The sequence below is a fragment of the Salmo salar genome, chromosome 14, assembly GCF_965601325.2.
Source record: "Salmo salar chromosome 14, fSalSal1, whole genome shotgun sequence".
Taxonomy (NCBI): domain Eukaryota; kingdom Metazoa; phylum Chordata; class Actinopteri; order Salmoniformes; family Salmonidae; genus Salmo; species Salmo salar.
The window spans coordinates 48729264-48753463 of NC_138304.1; the positions used below are offsets into that span (position 1 = coordinate 48729264).

The following is a 24200-nucleotide window of genomic DNA, read 5'->3' on the forward strand; positions in this document are numbered from 1 at the left end:
TCGCCGTGAGCCCTGCCTTTCTAAGGGCATCTAACACTGCCTGTACCCGGGGTAAGTGGGATTCCCAATCTGGGCTGTAGATCCCCACGTCATCTAAATAAGCTGCGGCGTATGTTTGGTGCGGTTTTAGGACCTTGTCCATGAGCCGTTGAAAGGTGGCTGGGGCCCCGTGTAGGCCGAATGGCATGACGGTGTATTGAAACAAACCGTCAGGGGTTGCAAAGGCTGTCTTTTCTTTGGCCCTGGGGGTCAGAGGAATTTGCCAGTACCCTTTTGTCAGGTCCAGGGTCGTAATGTACCGAGCTTTACCAATTTTCTCCAGTAGTTCGTCTACTCTGGGCATGGGGTAGGCATCAAACTTGGAGATTTCATTTACCTTCCGAAAGTCGTTACAGAACCCCAAAGACCCATCGGGCTTGGAGACCATCACAATTGGGCTAGACCACTCACTATGTGACTCTTCGATCACTCCAGCTGTCAACATTTTCTCCGTCTCTGCTCTAATCGCTGCCTGTCGAGCCTCGGGTACCCGATATGGCCTCATGCTCACTTTTCTCCCTGGTAGGGAAACGATATCATGAGCTGTAACCTCAGTTCGGCCGGGTACTTCTGAAAACACATCTCTGTTTTTCTGGATCAGGGTCTTTACTTCCTGTACTTGTGCTGGGGACAAAGTAGGTGAAATATTTACTTCAGCTGTCTCCTGAGTGTGTGTGGGGTACGTGACCATTAGTGTTTCTCTCTCTCTCCATGCTTTTAACAGGTTTATGTGATAGATCTGTTCCTGGGGCCGTCGACCTGGCTGTCGGATCCGATAATTAACTTCTCCTATTCTCTCCAGTACTTCATATGGTCCTTTCCATGTGGCTAGTAGTTTGCACTCTACCGTGGGGATCAGCACTAACACCTTATCTCCCGGTTGAAATTCCCTCAGGGTAGCCTGCCGGTTATAAGTGTGCCGCTGGTGCTCTTGTGCTTGTCTCATGTGCTCTCTGACGATGGGCATGACTGTGGCTATCCTGTTTTGCATTGCCGTGACGTGCTCTATGACACTAGTATACGGGGTGGATTGGTGTTCCCAGGTTTCCCGGGCGATGTCTAAGATTCCCCGGGGGTGCCTCCCATATACCAGCTCGAAGGGAGAAAACCCCAGCGAGGCTTGAGGAACCTCTCTAATGGCAAACATCAGATATGGCAACATGCAATCCCAGTTTTTCCCATCCTTGTCGATTACCTTCCTGAGCATTGACTTCAGGGTCCGGTTGAATCTCTCAACCAGCCCGTCCGTCTGTGGATGTTAAACCGATGTCCTCAACTGTTTCACCTGCCACAATTTACAAAGGTCCGCCATTAAGCGGGACCTAAAGGGGGTCCCCTGGTCAGTAAGGATCTCCTTTGGGACCCCAACCCTGGTGAACAATAGCACTAGTTCCTTGGCGATATTTTTGGAAGCCATTGTCCGAAGGGGAATGGCTTCTGGGTAGCGAGTGGCATAATCTAGAATGACCAGAATGTATTGGTGCCCTCTGGCAGATTTGGGTAGTGGGCCCACTATGTCCATCGCTATCCTCTCAAATGGCGTTTCGATTATGGGGAGTGGCACTAACGGGCTTCTAAACGCTGGTCGGGGAGCTGTTACCTGGCACTCCGGGCACTCTCCACAATGCCGAGCCACTTCAGCCTGAATTCCTGGCCAGTAAAACCTCCTTACAATCCGGTCTCGGTTTTTATCGATACCAAGGTGTCCACCCAGAATGTGCCCATGAGCTAGATCCAGTACTGTGTTCCTGTACCGGGTGGGGACCAACAACTGTTCCACCACATCAACCCCTATTTTTGAGACTCTGTACACCAAACCATTTTTCATGATGAAGTGGGGAAAACTATTAGGCATCACCCTATCATTTATGGGAGTACCATCTACGACCTGCACGTCTGCTCTGGCTTGCTGCAGGGTTGGATCCTGGTGTTGGGCCGTCCCGAAATTAATCATGGACCCTGCCAGGTCTGCTGGTTCTAGATAGTCGTCCTCTGGATTCAGATCGACCCCAGCCCCACTAGTACTGGGCTGTTCATTATCAACGAGGTTTGCCACTTCAGCCTCCCCTACTAGTACCTGTGAGGTTGGCCCCTGGGAGACCTCTTTTCTTGGCCTTGGTTGAAGGCCCCATGCTTCTTCCTGCTTGGTCAGGGTTGTTGGCTTCTCAAATATGCCGTTCTTTTGACCTAACTTCGCAAAGTTAGGAAAGTATCTACCCAATATTACATCATATGGCATCTTTGGGACCACGCTGACCTCATAATCCAGCAGACCGTCCTCTGTTTGTATGCTCACTAATGCTGTGGGGTACAGACGGGTATCCCCATGAATGCACGTAACACTGATATCCTGACTTGTATCCAGTTTATGCGTCGGCACTAGGTTTGCAACGACCAGGGTTAGCATACTGCCGGAATCCAGTAGTGCTTCCACCTCCTTCCCTTCAACCTTCACCCTGCACATATGTTTGTTTCTTGATCTTTCAAGTACAGTGGTTACCACGGGACATGCATACCATATCTCATCTTCTTTTTCACCGAGGTTACATTGCATTGGCTCTTCTTTAATAGGGCAGTAGGCTGCAATATGTCCCGGTCGATTACAATTGTAACAGATAATAGGGTTCCGGGGGGGAGACCTCCTTGACCCCCAGTCCCGGTTTCCGGTTTTTCCCTTAGTGTCTCGACCCGATTCTGATTCTTTCCTCATGGCCCCACGCTGCTCTCCTCCCCCTCCCCCTGTTGGGACAGTCTTACCCTGTCCGCTGGTTCGCCCAGGCCTGGGGAATGGGAATCTTTCCTCCTGCGCCTGCTCAGCTGTTCCTGCCGTACAATACCGTTCAACCAGGCCCACGAGATGGTCGGCGGAAAGTACCTCGTTCTGGCCAACCCATCGTCGCACTTCTTGGGGTAGACCTCCCTGAAACTGGTTGAGTACGATGGTCTCGATGACCTCGGCGGACGAACGGGTCTCCGGTCGCAACCATTTCCGTGCCAGGAAAATCAAGTCGAACATCTGTGTTCGGGGGGGTTGTCCCGGTCTGTAGGACCACTGGTGGAAGTGGTGTGCCCTCACGGTATCGGTCACTCCCAGTCTAGTCAGAATCTCTCCCTTGAGTTTATCGTAATCCTGTGCATCCTTCAACTCCAGGTCGAAATATGCTTTTTGAGCGTCCCCTGCCAGGTATGGTGCCAGAAGCCCTGCCCATTCTTCTTTCGGCCACTTCTCCCTCTCTGCCGTCCTTTCGAAGGTGGTAAGATATGCTTCCACATCATCCTGCGCTGTCATTTTTTGAAGAAAATGATTGGCCCACCTTTGGGTATTTGCAGCTGGTAACTGAGCCCCAATTTGGTCCGCTAGCCCCTTTAGGCCTTCTCTTAACTCCCGGGTGTTTCTCTCTTGCTCTTCTCTGAGCAGCTGGTTGGTGCGGTGCTGGACCTGTAACGTGTCCTGATACATTCGCATTGCATCCTGATGAGCTATTTGTTGAGCTCTAGTTGCCTCTTGTTGGGCGGCCGCCGCTTGTAACAGGGCCTGTATGGCTCCCTCCATACTCATTTTCCTGAAAAAACTGTCCTAACCAAACAAAGCCAAAAAAATAAAAAAATAAAAAACCTGACTCCCCTTTGGAGTGCTAACTAAACTTTTTTTTTTCTTTTTTCTACCTAACCAGCGGTATGGTTAATCCAGTGCCCACATTCTCCACCACGTGTGGCAAACCTCTTCAAAGTTAGGAGTGTTTGTCACAAATTAAGTGGGAAACTGTCACCAAAGTCAGCCCAGAATGAAAGTTATTTCGAACATGACAGTACCTGTGTGTTTGTTTCGCTGTCCTGGTCCACAGGTAAGGTCAAGGATAGCAGGGTTCGGTACACAAATCTGGTTCTCGGTAGGTCCAGGTCTAAACGCCAACAGGTAAGTCCAAAACAGTCCAGCTCGTACACGGTAAATCCAGCCAATGTAGATTGTCTCTTTCTCTATGGTTCATAGATCCTTCCCGCCCTCTCTCTCTCTTCCTGGTTTTTCTTGACCTTTTATCTGTGGGTCGGCTCCACCTTCTGAGGGTTCCCCTTGCTTCTGAGAATTGTAGTTTTGGCAGTGGGCCATTTTGTGATCTGTAGTTCTGATCGGGGTGGCCATTTTAGTGATCAGAGCCCGTTTATTAGTTCTGCCCTCACATATCTGCCATTTATCACTCGACCCCCTTCTTTGCCACAATATATATATATATATATATTTTTTTTTAAATATTAAATATTTTATATTTGAGATTCTTCAAAGGAGCCATGATTTGCCTTGACAGCTTTGCACACTCTTGGCATTCTCTCAACCAGCTTCATGAGGTAGTCACCTGGAATGCATTTCAATTAACAGGTGTGCCTTGTTAAAAGCTAATTTGTGGAATCTCTATCCTTCTCAATGCGTTTGAGCCAATCAGTTGTGTAGTGACAAGGTAGGGGTGGTATACAGAAGATAGCCCTATTTGGTAAAAGACCAAGTCCATATTATGGCAAGAACAGCTCAAATAAGCAAAGAGAAACGACAGTCCATCATTACTTTAACACATGAAGGTTAGTCAATACGGAAAATGTCAAGAATTTGGAAAGTTTCTTCAAGTGCAGTCAAGCGCTATGATGAAACTGGCTTTCATGAGGACTGCTACAGGAAAGGAAGACCCAGAGTTACCTCTGCTGCAAAAGATAAGTTCATTGGAGTTACCAGCCTCAGAAATTGCAGCTGAAATAAATGCTTCACAGTGTTCAAGTATCAGACACATCTCAACATCAACTGTTCAGAGGACTGTGTGAATCAGCCCTTCATGGTCAAATTGCTGCATAGAAACCACTACTAAAAGGACACCAATAATAAGAAGAGACTTGCTTGGGCCAAGAAACACGAGCAATGGACATTAGACCAGCGGAAATCTATTCTTTGGTCTGGATTTTTGGTTCCAACCACCATGTCTTTGTGAGAAGCAGAGTAGGTGAACGGATGATCTCTGCATGTGTTTCCCACTGTGAAGCATGGAGGTGGTGGTGTGATGGTGCTTTGCTGGTGACATTGCCTGTGATTTATTTAGAATTCAAGGCACACTTAATCATTATGTCTACCACAGCACTCTGCAGCGATAAGCCATCCCATGTGGTTTGCGCTAAGTGTGAATATAATTTTTTTTTCAACAGGACAATGACCCAACACACCTCTAGGCTGTGTAAGGGCTACTTGACCAAGAAGTAGAATGAGGGAGTGCTGCATCAGATGACCTGGCCTCCACAATCACCCGACCTTACCCCAATTGAAATGGTTTGGGATGAGTTGGACCGCAGCACTCCACCAAATCAGGCCTTTATGGTAAAATGGCCAGAAGGAAGCCACTCTTCATTAAAAGGCAGGATAGCCAACTTGGAGTTTGCAAAAAGGCACCTAAAAGGACTCTGACCATGAGAAACAAGATTATCTGGTCTGATGAAACCAAGATGGAACTCTTTGTCCTGAATGCCAAGTGTCACGTCTGGAAGAAACCTGACACAATCCCTACGGTGGAGCATGGTGGTGGCAGCATCATGCTGTGGCAATGTTTTTTAGTGGCAGGGACTGGGAGACTAGTCAGGATTGAGGGAAAGTTGAACAGAGCAAAGTACAGAGAGATCCTTGATGAAAACCTGCTCCAGAGCGCTCACGACCTCAGACTGGGGAGAAGGTTCACCTTCCAACAGGACAATGACATTAAGCACACAGCCAAGACAACACAGGAGTGGCTTCGGAACAAGTCTCTCAATGTCCTTGAGTGGCCCAGCCAGAGCCCAGACTTGAACCCGAATGTCCTTGAGCCCGGACTTGAACATCGGGTTCAGCGATGCTCCCCATCCAACTTGAGGCTCTGCAGAAAAGACTGGGAGAAACTCCCCAAATACAGGTGTGCCAAGCATGTATTGTCATACCCAAGAAGACTTGAGGCTGTAATCGCTGCCAAAGATTCTTCAACAAAAGTACTCAGTAAAGGATCTGAATACTTATGTAAAATGTGATATTATTTTTTATTTTTAATACATTTGCACACAAAACAGTTTTTTATACAAAAGCCTCCACATGGTTTGAAGTTTGGATGATACTGTGGGAGTTCAACCACTTTCAGATCGCTTGCATTGTGTTCAAGATGGTCACATTCCGACAGGGAAATAGATATGAACACAGATAAGAACACCAACAATGAATTAAAAGCTAAATAACATCTTATGGTTTCAAATCTCACTTTTTTTTTTCTTCTCCTTCTTCTTTGTTTGTTTTGACAATACATTATATTTCTATCATTCTGTTTGAGGAACAAGTTGTTAACTAGTGTACTAAATCTCCTCTCCAAAAGATTTTTATGACTCATACCGTCAAATTATCCTTTCCCCTCCTGACCTGCATAGTACACAATCTGTAATCTTCTCCTGGTCAAGAAAGCCACGCAAATCCTTACATTTAACGCTTCAAATATTTCGTTCATGTGAGTTGCGTGTTCGTCCCTTTCATAGTGAAAGCACTTACAAATTTGTAACATACTATACAAATTGCAGGACGTAACACATGATACAAAATGGATGACATTCTACTCAATCGTGGCTTGGCTTGTGAGCACTAGACTACTTTCAAAACGACTGGCTGAAATTATACAAAACCTCTGTAGCATCAATATAACTGAAACTATTATCTGGCTATGCTTGTAAGGGCCAATAGATCTTCCTGCCCTTGTGACCAGACTGAAAACCAGTTACAGCCTGTAACTAGTTCCGGGTCAGGTCATATGATCAGGGAAAAAACAGTGAAATGGATTGAGATTCTGGTACAAACTTATCCACAGTTTGAACTGTTGGCAATTAATTGGATCCTTTTCAGTGGCGCAACCGGTTTGTATGTTGTCAAGCGGGCGGTCACGTGTTTATGGAGCAAAAGGGCCACAAGTTCGAGCCAGGGAAGGAAGCATTACTGTTAGCAGCACGGGGACGCCGGCTACTGTCGTGCCATGACCCAGATTCACATTGTTTTATGTAGGTTCTTGGCAAAGAAAAACAGACTATGAATTTATATAAATAAAACTCTTGGGACTTGATTCAAATCATGTGATTTTATTTGCCTATTCACCAGTTTTTAGAAATAATAGTTGACCAGAATTGTTTTCATGTTTGTGTGTGATGGCAATTTTCTTTTAACCACACATTTACAACATTGATGCTGCAAAGGGCTTTTAATTCATGACATCAAGTTTTGTAATTTAATTTCCAAAAGGTTTCACAAATAACATTCTTCAAATAATCAACAAACTTGATTTTGATCACGTGCACGTTTTGTGACGATACACAACATTGAAAATATATGCATTGGTTTCAAGTAAAACCAACTTAAAAAAAAAAAAATCATACATTTCATTCATTTCCAAGTGAGTGTTATAATAAATACTCATCATTCAAAAGAGTTTGCCTTGTGACAGATATCTACCTGACAACAGTGGCTTTCCAATTGGTATCACAATACAGAGGGGGAAGAGACATTTTGCTATCAGCTCACACTTTCTTCTAGCCTGGGTGTCCCAAATCTGTTTATTCTCTTGCCAATTGCATCGTTTTCCATGACAATGAGCGACAGGGATTTGGGATGATGGCACAAATAGACTGGCACCCAGGCTAACTTACTTCAACATTATTGCTCAGTCTGAAAGCAGCATATCACACTAGTCGGAAAGGTGTCAGTTGTGTTATTTTTCTTGTATTTGTTAGCTAGACCTACATTTACATTTGTTGAGGAACATCATTCCAGTTTGTGTGGCTTACTACAGGAAACCAACCCTAAATTGGAACCGTTTCAGTGATTCAAAAAAAATACAATTTGCATATTAAAATATCACCATGACAACAAAAATCATAGAATGTGAGCCAGATCACAAGCCTTGAACTAAAATACGCAGCTATGTTAATAATATATTGATAATAATAAAAAAAAAAGTGCCAATTTAGCAAATCAGATGTGGCATGATTAGCAACATAACTTGGAATTAGTGATGAATATCTAACAGAAGGCCAACAGTAGGGACACTCGATACAAAAGAAGAAAAAAAACAACCAACTCGCTGTAGTTTCATTATTTTAACTTATAGACTGGATGAGTTGATCAAGTATACCAGTTATTTTTCTGACGTAATCATATGTACAATAAGAGCCTTCTTTCTGTCTTAGAAAATGTACTCCAGAGACAGTCAATGTTTTTGCTTTGCCTCCTACTCACAAACATACCTTTGGGAGGGGTGTGACTGACAGTGCATGTTGTGGCATCCATCATCAGTTCCCATTATAAAATGTACGTACCTTTTTGAAATACAACATCTGCTAAATAGACTGATTTACAACAGTACCTGAACCAGCAAATGCACATCACACACCGACCAACAGTGTTGGGGAGTAGTGAACTACATTTTAGTTCAACTATAGTCACTTAATTACATTTTGCAGTAGCTTGGCGGTAGTTGAATTAAATTCTAATCTTGGCAGTGTTTTCACTGCCAAGATTGTTTTTAGCCATGTAGCAGTGTAGCTATTGGAATTACAGTTTTTTTTATTTTTTTTTGTAACAAGTTAAATGTGTTAAGTAGGCATGAATATACTTTCTTTTTCAGAATCAGACCTGCCTAATTCTCACTTTTTGTTTAATTTGTAGTTTGCCATTTCAGATTCAGATATTATTTTTCACAAAATTTGTAGTAAACTACTTTTTCCTAAGTAACTTTTGTTAAGCTATGTTTTTCTTAAGGGTAACTTTAGTGTAGCTTAATTTCTTCCAGCGTGAAGTAATTGGTAGCTTGGTAAGCTATATTTTCATTGTAGCTTGTCCAACACTGCCAACCAACCAACATACAATGTAAAGTGGGAGTGACAATAGTCGGTGACTTTCAGGTGAGTGGATGGATTGGACGACACAAATGATTTTGTCCATCTACGATGACGGAACAGACATGTCTATAGAGACATAATGATGACGACTAGCTAGCTAGCGAGAGAACAGAGGTCCAGTGGCCATAGTGATGACAGCTAACTAGCGAGAGAACAGAGGTCCAGTGGCCATAGTGATGACAGCTAACTAGCGAGAGAACAGAGGTCCAGTGGCCATAGTGATGACACCTAACTAGCGAGATAACAGAGGTCCAGTGGCTAGTGAACCGCTGGTACTGGACATTACTGAGACAAAGTTGCATAGTCACTCCCAAGACCAAAATTATCAAGGTCTCAGTAAGGTATTGTTTTACCTTCTTCACTTATTAAAAACACTGGATTCACAGTCCAGGTTTGCACATAGAAATGTAATGAATAGAGCAGACACGGACTCCCAAATTTATACAACAGGCAATCCTATCTGTTCTACACTATACATTTTTACATCTGAATGTTTCACTATGTCCTGTATCATTTCTACCTCCTGAACAGACCCCCTTCCACGTTAGAGCAACGAGGTCTGTCTGTCCCGTCTGTCTGGGGTAACCTGAACTAATGATACAGCAATGAGAGGTTATAACAGCTGATGTCAACAGTTAGATAACTTATGACAGCTAATGTCAACTTACGATACACCTATGAGAACTTATAACCTCTTATGTCAACAGATACTCAAGAAAGCGTATGAGACAGCTAAGAACGCTTACGTCAACTTATGTTATGATATACACTAAGAAAAATGCCAGTTCTTTCTGGTTCATGATAGAACTGGCTAGTTAGGGTGTAATAAGGGGGTTTAAACTGTGTGTGACTAAGGGCCCCTACAGTTTAATATCAATCATATTATCAAGTGAACTCAAGCCATTCAATCCCTCTACTACATAGATCCACACTGTAATAGATCCTTACTAAAGACCCCCCCCCCCCCCACACTGCCTAATATACCCTGTCCACGTCCCAAATTCCCCCCCCCCCCTACATAGTGCACTACTTTTGACCGAGGCCCAAAATTTGTGCACTATGTAGGTAATAGGTGTCCATTTGAGAGGCAGTAAACATACAGTATGATGTCTAAAAGTGGAGGCCTCTACACACACACACAACACTCCGTTGGTTCAGTGGCACGGTCGATAAAAAGGCATTTATGTTGTTGTTACCACTTCCAGAACTGGCAGCAGTTACATTGTATTATATAATGCTTTTGGATTGTACAACACTAACTAAGAAAATGGTTTGTTGTTTGTTTATTTTTTTTATAAGTCGATGGTGACATCGTTGATTGCGATGTCGTCCTCCCTCCCAGATACACGTTGTGGATCGGTCCTGCTATAAACTCTTTCAAAATGTGATTTCCTGTTCTAACTGTTGTTGTTGTTTTACTGTTGCGCTGGTCCCGTTCTCATAGCCCATCCATTTTAACTAACACAGCAGAGTTCAGTAAAGAAAAGAACCCTACAGGTTGACAAATGCAGCTCTTCTCCTTGGCAGTAGTGGCATCTTGGAAATTAGAACTATGCTGCTCAGCAATACTGTTTTGTTGTTCTTTGACGAAAGACCGTTGAGTTAACTGATGCTGAGCTGAGCGAAACCCATCAGCTTGACATCATCAGGGATCTCCGACTCATCTATGCCAGATGCCTGAGAGGAGAACAGAAAAAAAAGAAGTATTCTCAGTGCATCTGTCCTCGTAGGCTGTTGAACAGGGCATAGAGTTGTTTCAATAGGACAATGATGGAGGGTTTAGCAAACTTACCAGTTTGAAAGTGACATTTTTATTGTTGAGAGGATCATCAACAATCTTCTGCAAATTGGCAGCAACTGGAAAGAACCCAGAGATGAAAACAGGAGTTACTGAGGAGTCATTGAGAAAGCGCCATCATTTCAGCCATCTCTGACTAAACTCTGAACAATGGTGGCCTTTGTATGACTTATCCTAGGTTTCTCACTCACCGACCACTAAGTCTTTCCCATCGACCAGTCCTGCTGAAACTAACTCCTGAGACACTCCATCAGCTGAGTCTGAGAGGGAGAGAGTAATGTTTACAGTTCATTTTTTTTATTGTTTATTTAACTTTGGTTTTATTATCCATTTCACTTGCTTTGGCAATGTAAACATATGTTTCCCATGCCATTAAAGCCCCTAGAATTGAATTGAGAAAGAGACAGAAGCAAGAGAGCGAGAGAGGATTGTTGACACAAGCAAACACAAGTGTACAATAAAAGTCAGTGTCCGCTCCCCCTCTTGGCTCCGGTTCAACTTAAGAGCAGAATACACCTGGTGATGTTTAAAAAAAAAAACACAAACACCTACCTCTTCCAGGCATAAACTCAAAACGGATGTCATTCAGTTCTTTCTTCAAGTTTCTGGGAGAGGAAAGTTAGAACTGATTATTAGAAGGTTAAGATATGTGAAATAACTGCGTGGTATAATAGAAAAGGCATGGGAAACATCCACCAGGTCAGTGTTTCTAAAACAATGTGTCCCAGGGACAGACAAGCTACGGCCCTTCCTCCAATGTGTCCCAGGGACAGACACCCTGGAGGACCACAGATTAAAACTAGCACTTGGTGACCAGACTGAATCACTGTCATATCAGTGACGCATCTGAGGAACTGGTCAGTAACATCCCATGGACCAGGGGTTGAAGACCCCTGCACCAAATGATACATACCTCAACCTCAACACCAGGCTGATGGGGACTTTGGTGGTGGAGGAGGCAGCGGGGTCCTGGGCTGGAACGTCCCCCTGGATCAGGGTGGCCTCGCCTGGCTTGTCCTTGTCCTGCCCTGCCCCTCCTGGATGGAGCAGACTGGGCGAACCCTCCTCTGGAGGGAAAATCTGAGCAGAACCAGAGAAAGATAAACTCCTACTGTATCAGGAAGAGATTCATTAACCATTTAAATGCGAATGTGCTTGTCAACATTATGTGGTTGTCTTACCTAGTTACCTTAAGAGGAATGCTCTGGATAAGAGCATCTGCTAAATGATTTCAAATGTAAAGGCCTTTTCACACTGCATTTACTTAACCCAAGGAGTAAGGAGACTGTCAGCTCAGTGCATGATGAACGTGGCTGTAGATACTTATGACTAGTCTTATAATGCATTATGAACGCACCAGAATGCATTACACCTGTATGCCTTCAGTAAAGTGTTATGTCATCAACTACATTTATTAACATACACATGTTTTGGGGGGGGGGGGGGGGAGCAGATAAAAAAAAAAAGAGACTTCGATCAAGGCATTTGGCAATAATTCTTCTATTTCAAATTTCATGCAAATTTCATGCACAACTAAAAGCCCCTATTGTTTCAGCAATGAATAGATAACAAGTTTGAGGTGTTCTGATTTGATACCAACACCAAGGCTTACCTCGATGGAGCCATCTTTCACTCTGGGAGACTAGAATGGAATACGACAAAGATTAACAGACATCAGAAGAACACAATTAATTATATATATATATATGTATATATTTTTTTTCTCCCTCCCCCAGACAGTAACAGGTTTGATTGAACATCTGATTGATTGATTTAGTTGATTGAGTCCTAGGTGGTATTGAACCACTAGAGGGCTAAAGAAAGGCTACAGCTAGGAGACCTGGGTTCAAATATGACTTCAAATCATTTTGAAATACTTAACCTGGGCTTGATTGAGCTTGCCAGGCACAATGACACCAATAGAATAGTATCAAAAGCACAACCCTCTCCAGGCAGGCAGGCTAGAGTAAACCCTAAGGGCCGGTTTCCCGGACACAGATTAACCCTAGTCCTAGACTAAAAAAAGCACTTCAGATAAAGAATCTCCATTGAGGATACTTTTTAGCCCAGGACTAGGCTTAAAAAAAAAATCTGTGTCCGGGGTAAACAGCACTGTAAGTATTTGAAAGGTTTGAGCTAGTATTTAAAGCCAGGTCTGCTAGCTAGGGTAAGGTAGTCTCACCCGTAGAGCTGCCACCGCAGCCTGGCCCTCTTCACTCTCCATGTCCAACTCATCATCACTCCACTCCCACTCCCCGTCCTCGGTCTTATGGAGACGACCACTGGAGCCAGGCACGCGACGCACCTGCATCAATGTCACCACACACACACACAGTAACACACTAAGTCTTCAGACGGCTGCTGGAGCTAGGCACGCAACGCACCTGCATCAATGTTACCACACACACAGTAACACACTAAGTCTTCAGCATGGCATTTTGAGGGAAAAAAACACACCAAAAAAAAAATACAAAAAATAACAGGTGACCATTCCCTCGACCTCAACACATAAAAACAGGCAAACCAAACAAACCCATTGTGGAACATTTCCCTCCTCCTATACAGTAAGTCTCATACCTCATTTGCACACACTGTACATAGAGGGGAGAAAAAAAAAAGTAGATTGTGTTATTTGTTTATTCCAATGTGTAACTCTGTGTTTGTGTCGCACTGCTTTATCTTGGCCAGGTCGCAGTTGGAAATGAGAACTTGTTCTCAACTAGCCTACCTGGTTAAATAAAGGTGGAATAAAATAAAAAGTCTAGACTACTAATGCACACCCTAGTCTTAGTTTGTAATGTAATGCTCACCGTCTGCATGACTGCCCATGTTTCAGGTCCCGTGTGTTAGCTAGTGCTGCTGAAATATTAAGTTGTGCTCTACGTTACAGCACACACACACTTCCTTATTCTGACACTACACAGGCCTACCCAGCCGCGGCACAAGCACTGAGCAGATTGGACACAGACTGGTTGTCGGGTTAAGCTCCTGCACACAGAGAATAATGCTTTTTAGATACATTATGCGCTACAAGGATATCAGTGGGTTATTATAAATGGCTAAGTACTCAGCTGACAAACTGTCTTTCTGGTTAGGATCATACAGTGAAACAAACACTATATAGATACATGGGGCGGCAGGTAAGCCTAGTGGTTAGAGTGTAGGGTCGGCAGGTAGCCTAGAGGTTAGAGCGTTGGGCCAGTATCCGAAAGATTGCTGGATCGAATCCCCGAGCTGACAAGGTAAAAATCTGTTGTTCTGCCCCTGAACAAGGCAGTTTACCCACTGTTCCTAGGCTGTCATTGTAAACTGACTTGCCTAGTTAAATAAATAAAAATATTTAAAAACAATCCATATAAAACATGTATCTTTTAGCACTAATATTAATCCCTGGAAACTTGGATAACTAATATATTTCCCCCTGTAGTGTCTATGTAGTCTTTGATAGTGTATATGTAGTGTATGATAGTGTCTATGTAGTGTTTGATAGTGTATATGGCAACAGAGCTTGATGTTTCACGCTGAAGCTACAGTGCCAGTCAAAAGTTTGGACACACCTACTCATTCAAGGGTTTTTCTTAATTATTTACTATTTTCTACATTGTAGAATAATAGTGAAGAAATCAAAACTATGAATTAACACATATGGAATCATGTTGTAACCCCAAAAAAAAAAGGTGTTAAACAAGTACATAAAAAATATATTTTAGATTCTTCAAAGTAGACACTCTTTTGCCTTGATGACAGCTACATGATTCCATATGTCTTATTTCATAGTTTTGATGTCTTCACTATTATTCTACAATGTAGAAAAATAGTAAAAATGTTTTAATAAAAACCCTGGAATGAGTAGGTGTGTCCAAACTTTTGACTGGTACTGCATGTACAAATTCCTTTATGCATACCACTACTTCCACTAGAGTGACATGACAACGGAGGGGCCCTGTTCAGGGGGATGCAAAAATTACACAACGTTAATATAGAACAGCAATAGAGTAGTGCAGATCTGAACGTCATGTGGAGTCCACTATACACATCCAGGGGTTATCGTCATACCCGTTTGGATCGGTCTCCTATCGATGGACCCTTCTGAAGCAGCTTCTCTTCCAAGTATTCATTATTCTGCGAGAGAGACAAGATTAGAAAGCACATAATGGACGACAACATGGTTTGTATTATTTTTTCCCTCTGTTAACAGCATACATCTTGTAAAGGTTCCTGTCCTCTACAGATGTATACATGGGCTTTACCTTTGCTTTCGTGAAGAATTTGTGTTTCAGCAGCTCAGCAGCAGTTGGTCTGAAAGACAACGACGCACAGCGTGCTTTACTACTGCAGGACATTACGATAAAGACACAGTGTGCTTTACTACTGCAGGATATTAACAGCACACGGTGTGCTTTACTACTGCAGGACATTACGATAAAGACACGGTGTGCTTTACTACTGCAGGACATTACGATAAAGACACAGTGTGCTTTACTACTGCAGGATATTAACAGCACACAGTGTGCTTTACTACTGCAGGACATTACGATAAAGACACGGTGTGCTTTACTACTGCAGGACATTACGATAAAGACACAGTGTGCTTTACTACTGCAGGACATTACGATAAAGACACAGTGTGCTTTACTACTGCAGGACATTACGATAAAGACACAGTGTCCTTTACTACTGCAGGACATTAACAGCACACAACGTGCTTTACTACTGCAGGACAGGATGGAAATCAGATTAGGTAAGAGAACCCACTCAACTAGAAAATGGATTTGAGAATGGTTGAGTACGGGGGGAAAACAATGTATGAAATGTATGCATTCACTAGTGTAAGTCGCTCTGGATAAGAGCGTCTGCTAAATGACTAAAATGTAATGTAAAAATGGTGAGACCCAGAATAAGATTGGATGACTAATAGGAGTATCGTCTTTCTGGTTCACCACACAAAGGACAATGGTAACATGGAGAAATGGTGTCACGATGGAATTAGTTTACTAATAGCAGGAGCCACCAAACCTGTTAACACATCTGATTAGTACAATCACATTGGTTAGATTAGGTTTGGAGCAAAAGTCTGAACTGGGAAAGCTCTCCAGGAATACCCCCTGTACTTATACCATTCCCACGTCAGTGGTCCTTTGTGGGCTCAGTTGGTTAGACGTGAGCCAGCAATGTCGGGTTTTGTGGGTTTAATTCCCACTGGGGCCACATAAAAAAAATGTATACACTCACTGTACATACACATTTTGACAGATGGAATGTCATGACTTTTCCATTACTTTGAACAAAATTTCCCATGACCAACAATTGGCGGCATCTCAACGTAGATATAAATAAAGTGTGTAATGTGGTATCGACACTGGGAGGCTTCTCTCTGATACCACCTCATGTTGTTGAGCAAGAGACTTAACCCCCACAAAGTAGAATACCTGTTAGACAACTGTATAAAACACATGGTCAACCCTCAGTCTGCAGAGATACTGGATGTGCAGGCTTTTGATCAAGCCCTGCTCAAACACAGAGACAGTTTATCAAGGTGTGGTTGAGCAGATCATTTCTGGGGACTGGAATACAAGCCTGCCCCCATTAGCTCTCCTGGAGGATGGTTGACCACTCTTGATGTAAAACATTTCAACCAAATACGTTTTATACCTTTTGAAATAATTGGCTCATTCAATATATCAAAAGATCAAGTGGCTATGGTGGGCTACAAATATTTTTAATTCAGCTGATGCAAACCCACACGTTTTCTTCAGGAAATATATATCTTAGCTACCTTGAAGTGTTTACTTTGCAGGCTGACTAGCCCAAATCAACTGGTAGTACTGTATCTACATTTTATCAAATCAACTGGCAGTACTGTATCTACAAAACAAGTCCAAGCCACATAATCCCAAAGGCTACATTTAATATTTTTTCCTAAAAATCATTTTTATTCACATGATTCCATTCACCGTGATTGAACCAAATCCCAACTAATACAATGTCGAAGTGAATCGTTAGTTCTGTCAAAAAAATAAATTAAATGAATCATAGCAATTGTTTAAAAAAAGTTAATCAACTTTGTATAGGCTTATCTGCGATTTTTATTTAACCTTTATTTAACTAGGCAAGTCAGTTAAGAAGAAATTCTTATTGACAATGACGGCCTACCGGGGAACAGTGGGTTAATTGCCTTGTTCAGGGGCAGAACGACAGATTTTTACCTTGTCAGCTCGGGCATTTGATCTAGCAACCTTTTGGGTTACTAGCCCAACGCTCTAACCACTAGGCTACCTGCCGTGAGTGTCGGTGGAAATTGTTTTTGGGACATTTTTTTTATTTTTTTATTACATTTTAGTCATTTAGCAGACGCTCTTATCCAGAGCAACTTACAGTAGTGAATGCATACATTTCATAAATTTTCTTCTGTGCTGGCCCCCCGTGGGAATCGAACCCACAACCCTGGCATTGCAAACACCATGCTCTACCAACTGAGCTAACCAGTTAACTAGAGGGTACAAGATAGCTTATTCAAAACCTATCTAGTCAGTCTTCTCTACCATAGTTTATAGGCTAAGCCGTAATGTCTGACTGTCTCTCCTTGAGAAACGGTCCACTCCTCTAGCATACATGCAGGTGAAGTGTCATTCCAATCCTAGCTAATACGTGGATTTTTTTTAAATGTATAAATTACATTAATAGAAATGATTAAATAAATTGATGACTTTCCCTGAACTTTTTTTAAAGGATTTGATCATTTTGCCAACACTTTACCAGGCATAGAAATCACTATTAAAAATTGCATGACGTTTCCAGGATTTTCATGATGTAGTACACAGGTACGAACCCTTTGTTCTGTGAGTCACTTTGGATAAAAGCGTCTGTTAAATGGGATACATTGTATTGTGAGCGTTTGGGATAGTCACCTTTTCTCAGGCTCCTTCTGTAGACAGAGTGAAATCATCTTCCTGAAGGACTTGCCGTACTTCTTCACCATCTCCTTGTCCTGGATGCCCGTCTCCAAGCAGGGAGGGTCATTCTGCAGGGTCAGCATCAGGACCTACAGATATACAACATCAGGTTACTATTAGCAACAGTACCCAAACATCCATACACACCACCAAGTTACTACCAGCCTCAAGCAACCTACAATACAACACCAGGTTACTACCAGCCTCAAGCAACCTACAATACAACACCAGGTTACTACCAGCCTCAAGCAACCTACAATACAACACCAGGTTACTACCAGCCTCAAGCAACCTACAATACAACACCAGGTTACTACCAGCCTCAAGCAACCTACAATACAACACCAGGTTACTACCAGCCTCAAGCAACCTACAATACAACACCAGGTTACTACCAGCCTCAAGCAACCTACAATACAACACCAGGTTACTACCAGCCTCAAGCAACCTACAATACAACACCAGGTTACTACCAGCCTCAAGCAACCTACAATACAACACCAGGTTACTACCAGCCTCAAGCAACCTACAATACAACACCAGGTTACTACCAGCCTCAAGCAACCTACAATACAACACCAGGTTACTACCAGCCTCAGCAACCTACAATACAACACCAGGTTACTACCAGCCTCAGCAACCTACAATACAACATCCGGTTACTACCAGCCTCAGCAACCTACAATACAACATCAGGTTACTACCAGCCTCAGCAACCTACAATACAACATCAGGTTACTACCAGCCTCAGCACCTACAATACAACATCAGGTTACTACCAGCCTCAGCAACCTACAATACAACATCAGGTTACTACCAGCCTCAGCAACCTACAATACAACATCAGGTTACTACCAGCCTCAGCACCTACAATACAACATCAGGTTACTACCAGCCTCAGCAACCTACAATACAACATCCGGTTACTACCAGCCTCAGCACCTACAACATCAGGTTACTACCAGCCTCAGCAACCTACAATACAACATCAGGTTACTACCAGCCTCAGCACCTACAACACCTATTTATTTAGCCAAGATAGTCTGCTTAGCAACTGGTTGTCAGGAAGTCAGAGGATAAAGATCACACTCCTTCCATCTCTCCAAGTAGAAAATCACCTTCATGGGTGGATATTTGTGATATGGTGCAGCTCCTGTAGCCAGCTCAATGGCTGTGATCCCAAAACTCCAGATATCTGCTTTGTAGTCATAACCTCTGACCTGAGGAGACATGAAGGATAATGGTAAGATATTTTAAAGAGACAGAGAGAGACAAAGTGAGAGAAAGAGGATACCCCCTCCCACCTGCTCCATGACCTCTGGGGCCATCCAACATGGTGTCCCAACAAACGTCTTCCTGACCTTAGTCCTGGTCATGTCTCCTCCAGCTGCTAAGAAGGCACTCACACCAAAGTCTGGGAGAGATAGACAGGGTGAGTGAAGAGTGGTGAAAGAGAAAGATCAGAGAGACAGATATAACCAATGAACTTGTTCCAGAGAAACCAATGCCATAAAGCAGTTTCCTAGAAGCTCAGTCCTCGGGACCTCAAGGGGTCCACGTTTTGTTTTTTGCCCTAACACTACACAGCTAATCAAAAGCTTGATGATTAGTTGAATCAGCGGTGTAGTGCTAGGGGGAAACTAAACTAAAAACGTGCACCCCTTGGGGTCCAGAGGAACGAGTTTGGGGAAACCCCGGCATAAATTTTATAGAATTTGCAGTGGTAAAAAAAAACCAAAAAAAACCACATTCAATACTTTGACAGCATAAATCTATAAGAAATAGGCAGTTAAGGTCTTAGGACATGTGACCATACCTGCGATTTGCACTGAGCCATCGTCACCGAGAAGAATATTTCCAGCCTTTAGATCCCTGTGAACGGAAGAAACCAGACAAACCAGTATTTATTTATCTGGAGTAACCTGTAAATGAAACTAATTGACATGTAAATGCCAGGGAATGACAAGTAGTAGCCTAGTGTATATAAAGGTTTTTCTAGTAGAGGCCTACTACTAAAACAACAACACAGGCATGTTGGTCACACTACCAAAGAGGACTCATTATCCAGTGTGTGTGGCCTGTTTTAGCTGTAAACAGTTAGCCGTTTTTAATAGCTCACAATAAGTGCCCTGCAGTTTAGTGCATACTGTTTCAACAACCCAAGCCCCTTATTACTTATCAGGACTTAACTGTTGTAAATCTGAGCCAAACATGCTGAGCAGCGCATATTAGTGAAGAGGAGTCAATATACTGTGTGTCTGTGGCTTGTTTTTTTTTTTTAGATGTAGTCGACACTGTAGTGTTTCAGATGTAGTGCTTCCTGGGGAGAGAAGCTGTGACATAAAACAAACCTCTAACAATGCATAAAGCCCTCTATAAAATATTGATCAATATGGGACAGTGTGAAAGCCCACCAACCCAAACAATGTTGAAGGTAAAAAACAAAACAAAAATGTGTCCTGACCTGTGGATCTGCCCGTTCTTATGCAGGTACTCCAGTCCTTCTAGAACCTCTTTGAGGATGGTGGCTATGGACGACTCATCCAGCACCCCAGACTTATGTTCCCCACGAGATATGATGTGTTTAATGATGTCCAGTACTGAGCCTGACAAAGTGACAGAGTAACAAACGGACCAGGTTACTATTAGTTAGCTTAAGTATCTCTTGAATAGCTGCAGACCAGGCTACTATTAGTTAGCTGAAGTATCTCTTGAATAGCTGCAGACCAGGCTACTATTAGTTTGCTGAAGTATCTCTTGAATAGCTGCAGACCAGGCTACTATTAGTTAGCTGAAGTATCTCTTGAATAGCTGCAGACCAGGCTACTATTAGTTAGCTGAAGTATCTCTTGAATAGCTGCAGACCAGGCTACTATTAGTTAGCTGAAGTATCTCTTGAATAGCTGCAGACCAGGTTACTATTAGTTAGCTGAAGTATCTATTGAATAGCTGAAGACCAGGCTACTATTAGTTAGTGACATGTTTTAGTTCGGTGCAGCGATAGAGCGGTGTTTGAACTAGGGCTCTGAACTTTATTACTGCTGTGTTTAACCTTGGCTTGTAATGAAATGTGTGTGACAGCTGAAAGCCATATCCCTCTATCTCTTGACATTGTTAATGCATGCCAGGAGGATGGAGAGTACCGCAGCAGGCTGAGAGCCAAGGCCACAGCTGGAGAGAAGCTGCTGCTCAGGGCCCTGCTTCCTCCAGACAGGGACCTATAGTGCCTGGTAGTCAGGCAGCTGGGATGAAGATGAACCAAGCTAACCATCCTCCTAGAGAGCTACTAGGTGTGCAGGGTTTTTCTTCATCCCTGCTATAACTGCTGGAGGACTAACAGCTGGGGCCTATAGAGCCTGAAGTGTCTGTTCGATGTGGGCAGGAGCAGGGGTGGCCAACCAGCTCCTGGAGAGCAGTGGTTTGCTCCAGCCCTGCTCGATGATTTGTTGAATCAGGTGATTACAGTAGGGCTGGAGGACAACCAACAACCACCTCTGTTATAGTATTGCTAAGCAGACTGCAGTGTTTCCTCTAATCAACGCTTTATGCAAGGCGGGCCGCCACCAAGTAAAGAGCTACATAAGTGGTATTTATGCTCCACTACTTCCTTGCCTGGTACCGTCCCTAAAGCAATACCCACCACCACTGAGGAGTCGCATCACCAGCCACAGCTCGTCCTTCACTACGAAAGACGTGTAGTAGGACACAATGTTGGGGTGGTGGCACTGGGACATGGCCTGGATCTCTTTCTGCAAGGAGAGAGAGAAACGGAATGAATGAGCTTCAATGGCTCAGCACATTGTACAGTAAAGAGTTTGAGTCTTGATTTGAACAATGCAGTAACATATTTCCATTTTGGACAGGCTAAGTGGAATTTTCTCCATATTGCTTATGCTTAACCAATCCAAGTCAGATCCAAACAACAGCTTAAGGGGTTGATTTGTTGATTGGATATCAGTCTCTAGAGGAAGGCTAAATCTCCACAGCTGTGCTGCTTGTTCTGAACCTGACTGATCACATGACAGAACAGGCCCCCAATAGGGACGACTGAGTGAGGAGTGACCTAGGTTATGTCACTACCATAGAAATATAATTACTTGGACAAACATATTCAAGTCAAGTCAATGTGCCATGATGGGTGAAGTCAAAATCACTGTGGCTTTTTCCGTTCTAGTTATTCTATTTCTATGTCACTATTGGCATTATCCCCAAGACAGACCTGATTGAGTTGCCAAGACAGGGCAGAGTAGATCCGGGTCCTACTGAATGTTATGCAATAAGGGCTGAAAACGCTGTGTTGGTGTCTGTCCAGCTGCTGGCCTGAGCTTGTCTGATTTACACTGACAGCCTGTGTGTGTACGTGCGTTTGTGGATGTGTGTGTTCGGGGTATTGTGTGTGGGTTCCTGCTGCTGTACTCTCATCTTTCACAGGCCCACCTTACAGCTAAGCTATACCAGAGACCATAAAAGGCTATGTCAAATGATTAGCTAGTATTGATTTGACAGTATTGATTGCTATATTGTCAACTCCTGAAATAAATTGTGCTCTCTGTGGTTGGGTTACCAGGAGCTCGTCCATGCTGGTCTGACACTTCTCCAGGTTAATGCGTTTAATGGCCACCCTCTCCTTCCTGGGCTCACAGTAGGCCGCCTGCACCACGGCCGTGGCACCACTCCCTGAAGAGGAAACGAAGGGGGAAGAATTACAATGTAACACACATCCAAAAGGGAAGCCAGTGGCACCACTCCCTGAAGACGAAACAAAGGGGGAAGAATTACAATGTAACACATCCAAAAGGGAAGCCAGTGGCACCACTCCCTGAAGACGAAACAAAGGGGGAAGAATTACAATGTAGCACACATCCAAAAGGGAAGCCAGTGGCACCACTCCTTGAAGACGAAACAAAGGGGGAAGAATTACAATGTAACACACATCCAAAAGTGAAGCCAGTGGCACCACTTGCAGGGACAAACCAAGAGGAAGACAAAATAAGATGGCAACTCAGTGCGAATGTGAATCTCAACAAGGAAACAGTCGGTGGTTGAATTTGATAAATGTTTTATTACAAAGTATGCATTTCAGCAAACAAAGAAAGGCATGGATACACGTTAAGGGATTAAGAATGTACCTTATTTTTTTTAAGTATTGAGACATAATGATCTGAAGTAGTTGGAGGTTCATTCAAAAACCACTAGTCTGCAGATAACTCCTGGAGGAGTTGAGGTACTTGGCAAGATACCAGAAAACTACAACAAAATGAACTTTTTTCTGTATTTACTACAAACAAATATTTCTTGAAGGTTGTTTGACATGTGTCTTTTGCCATTTGTATCGAAAGTGATTAGCTCGTGAGATACAGAGAGTGTCTTAAAAAGGACAAAATGTATCAAGTGCGAAGTCTCATTTAGGTCTCAAACTTAAACTACTAAACTATATTATGCATATAACGTTAGCTAGCTACATGTCTTATGCATTGTACAGGAAGAACAACAAACACAACGCGGTCCATATCACAAAAATTAAAGCCTGAATAATACCAACTCCTTGGTACCACAAAGGTATGAGTGACTCACTAAGCCCCATCATGTCTTTCAGCGAAGGCACCACCCACCTCCATACTTCAACTATGCTGCCCGACTTAGCTAACTACTGTAGCTAACGACGTTAGCTACTAGGCTAGTTATTCAAGTTAGCATCTGGGGGGGAAAAGCTAACAAGGTAGCTAATTAGCTTGCTAGCAACCTATGAACGAAAACTGAGGCACATATGCTTGGCCTAGCTACTTAACGTTATATCTAACGTTACTTAGTTATATCTAATAGCTTAGTTAGCTGTCAAAAGTAAGGTTGGTTAGCTGTAACTAGGTTTAACGTTAGCTAACCAGCTTTAAGTTAAGGTTAGCTAAATAGCTGTCTTGGGAGAAAGCTAGCTAAGAGGTTAGCATGCTAGCTGTGTGACTAGCGACATACTCACCAATCACCTCGTTGAGTACATAGTCGTCCTTGTTGATGGACCAAGTTTGAGCACTCGAGTCCTCTGCCATGGCTTCGTTGGAGGTTTACACTGTTTACAGTGTTATAAGGAATGTGGTGGGTTTGTTTTCTTGAAATATAACGAGATAATTACTCCATTCGGCTCGTGATGTTAGCTACCTCGCCCTGACAGTTCCTGCTGCTACTACTGTCAACACAACTTTGACACTTGCGAGGCGCCTCACGTCCTTGCGTAGCCAAAATTGGAATGAAAAAGCCGCCATCTTGAGTGTGGCACTTAAACAATACAGATGTATTTATTTGATTTAATCTTTATTTAACTAGGCAAGTCAATTAAGAACAAATAAAATTCTTATTTATAATGACGGCCTACCAAAAGGCAAAAGACCTCATGTGGGGACGGGAGCTGGGATAAAAAGAAATAAAATAAAAATTGAATATAGGCCAAAACACACATCACAACAACAGAGACTCCTCATAAAGAGAGA

The 24200-nt window shown here is 43.1% G+C and overlaps 1 protein-coding gene across 1 annotated transcript; it reads right to left on the reverse strand.

Annotated features, from left to right (window-relative positions):
• Nucleotides 1–10120: 10120 nt before the first annotated feature.
• On the reverse strand, nt 10121–23909 carry LOC106569807 (serine/threonine-protein kinase OSR1). Its single transcript, XM_014141433.3, has 17 exons — nt 23693–23909; nt 22283–22395; nt 21359–21467; nt 20183–20324; nt 19535–19590; nt 19023–19132; nt 18837–18938; nt 17674–17807; nt 15016–15064; nt 14822–14887; nt 12948–13070; nt 12378–12407; nt 11679–11845; nt 11318–11370; nt 10957–11025; nt 10760–10824; nt 10121–10644 (listed from the first exon to the last, which is right to left on the reverse strand). The coding sequence occupies exons 1-17, from the start codon at nt 23760–23762 to the stop codon at nt 10570–10572; spliced, it is 1533 nt and encodes a 510-aa protein (XP_013996908.1). The 5' UTR covers nt 23763–23909; the 3' UTR covers nt 10121–10569.
• Between the last annotated feature and the right edge of the window lie 291 nt (nt 23910–24200).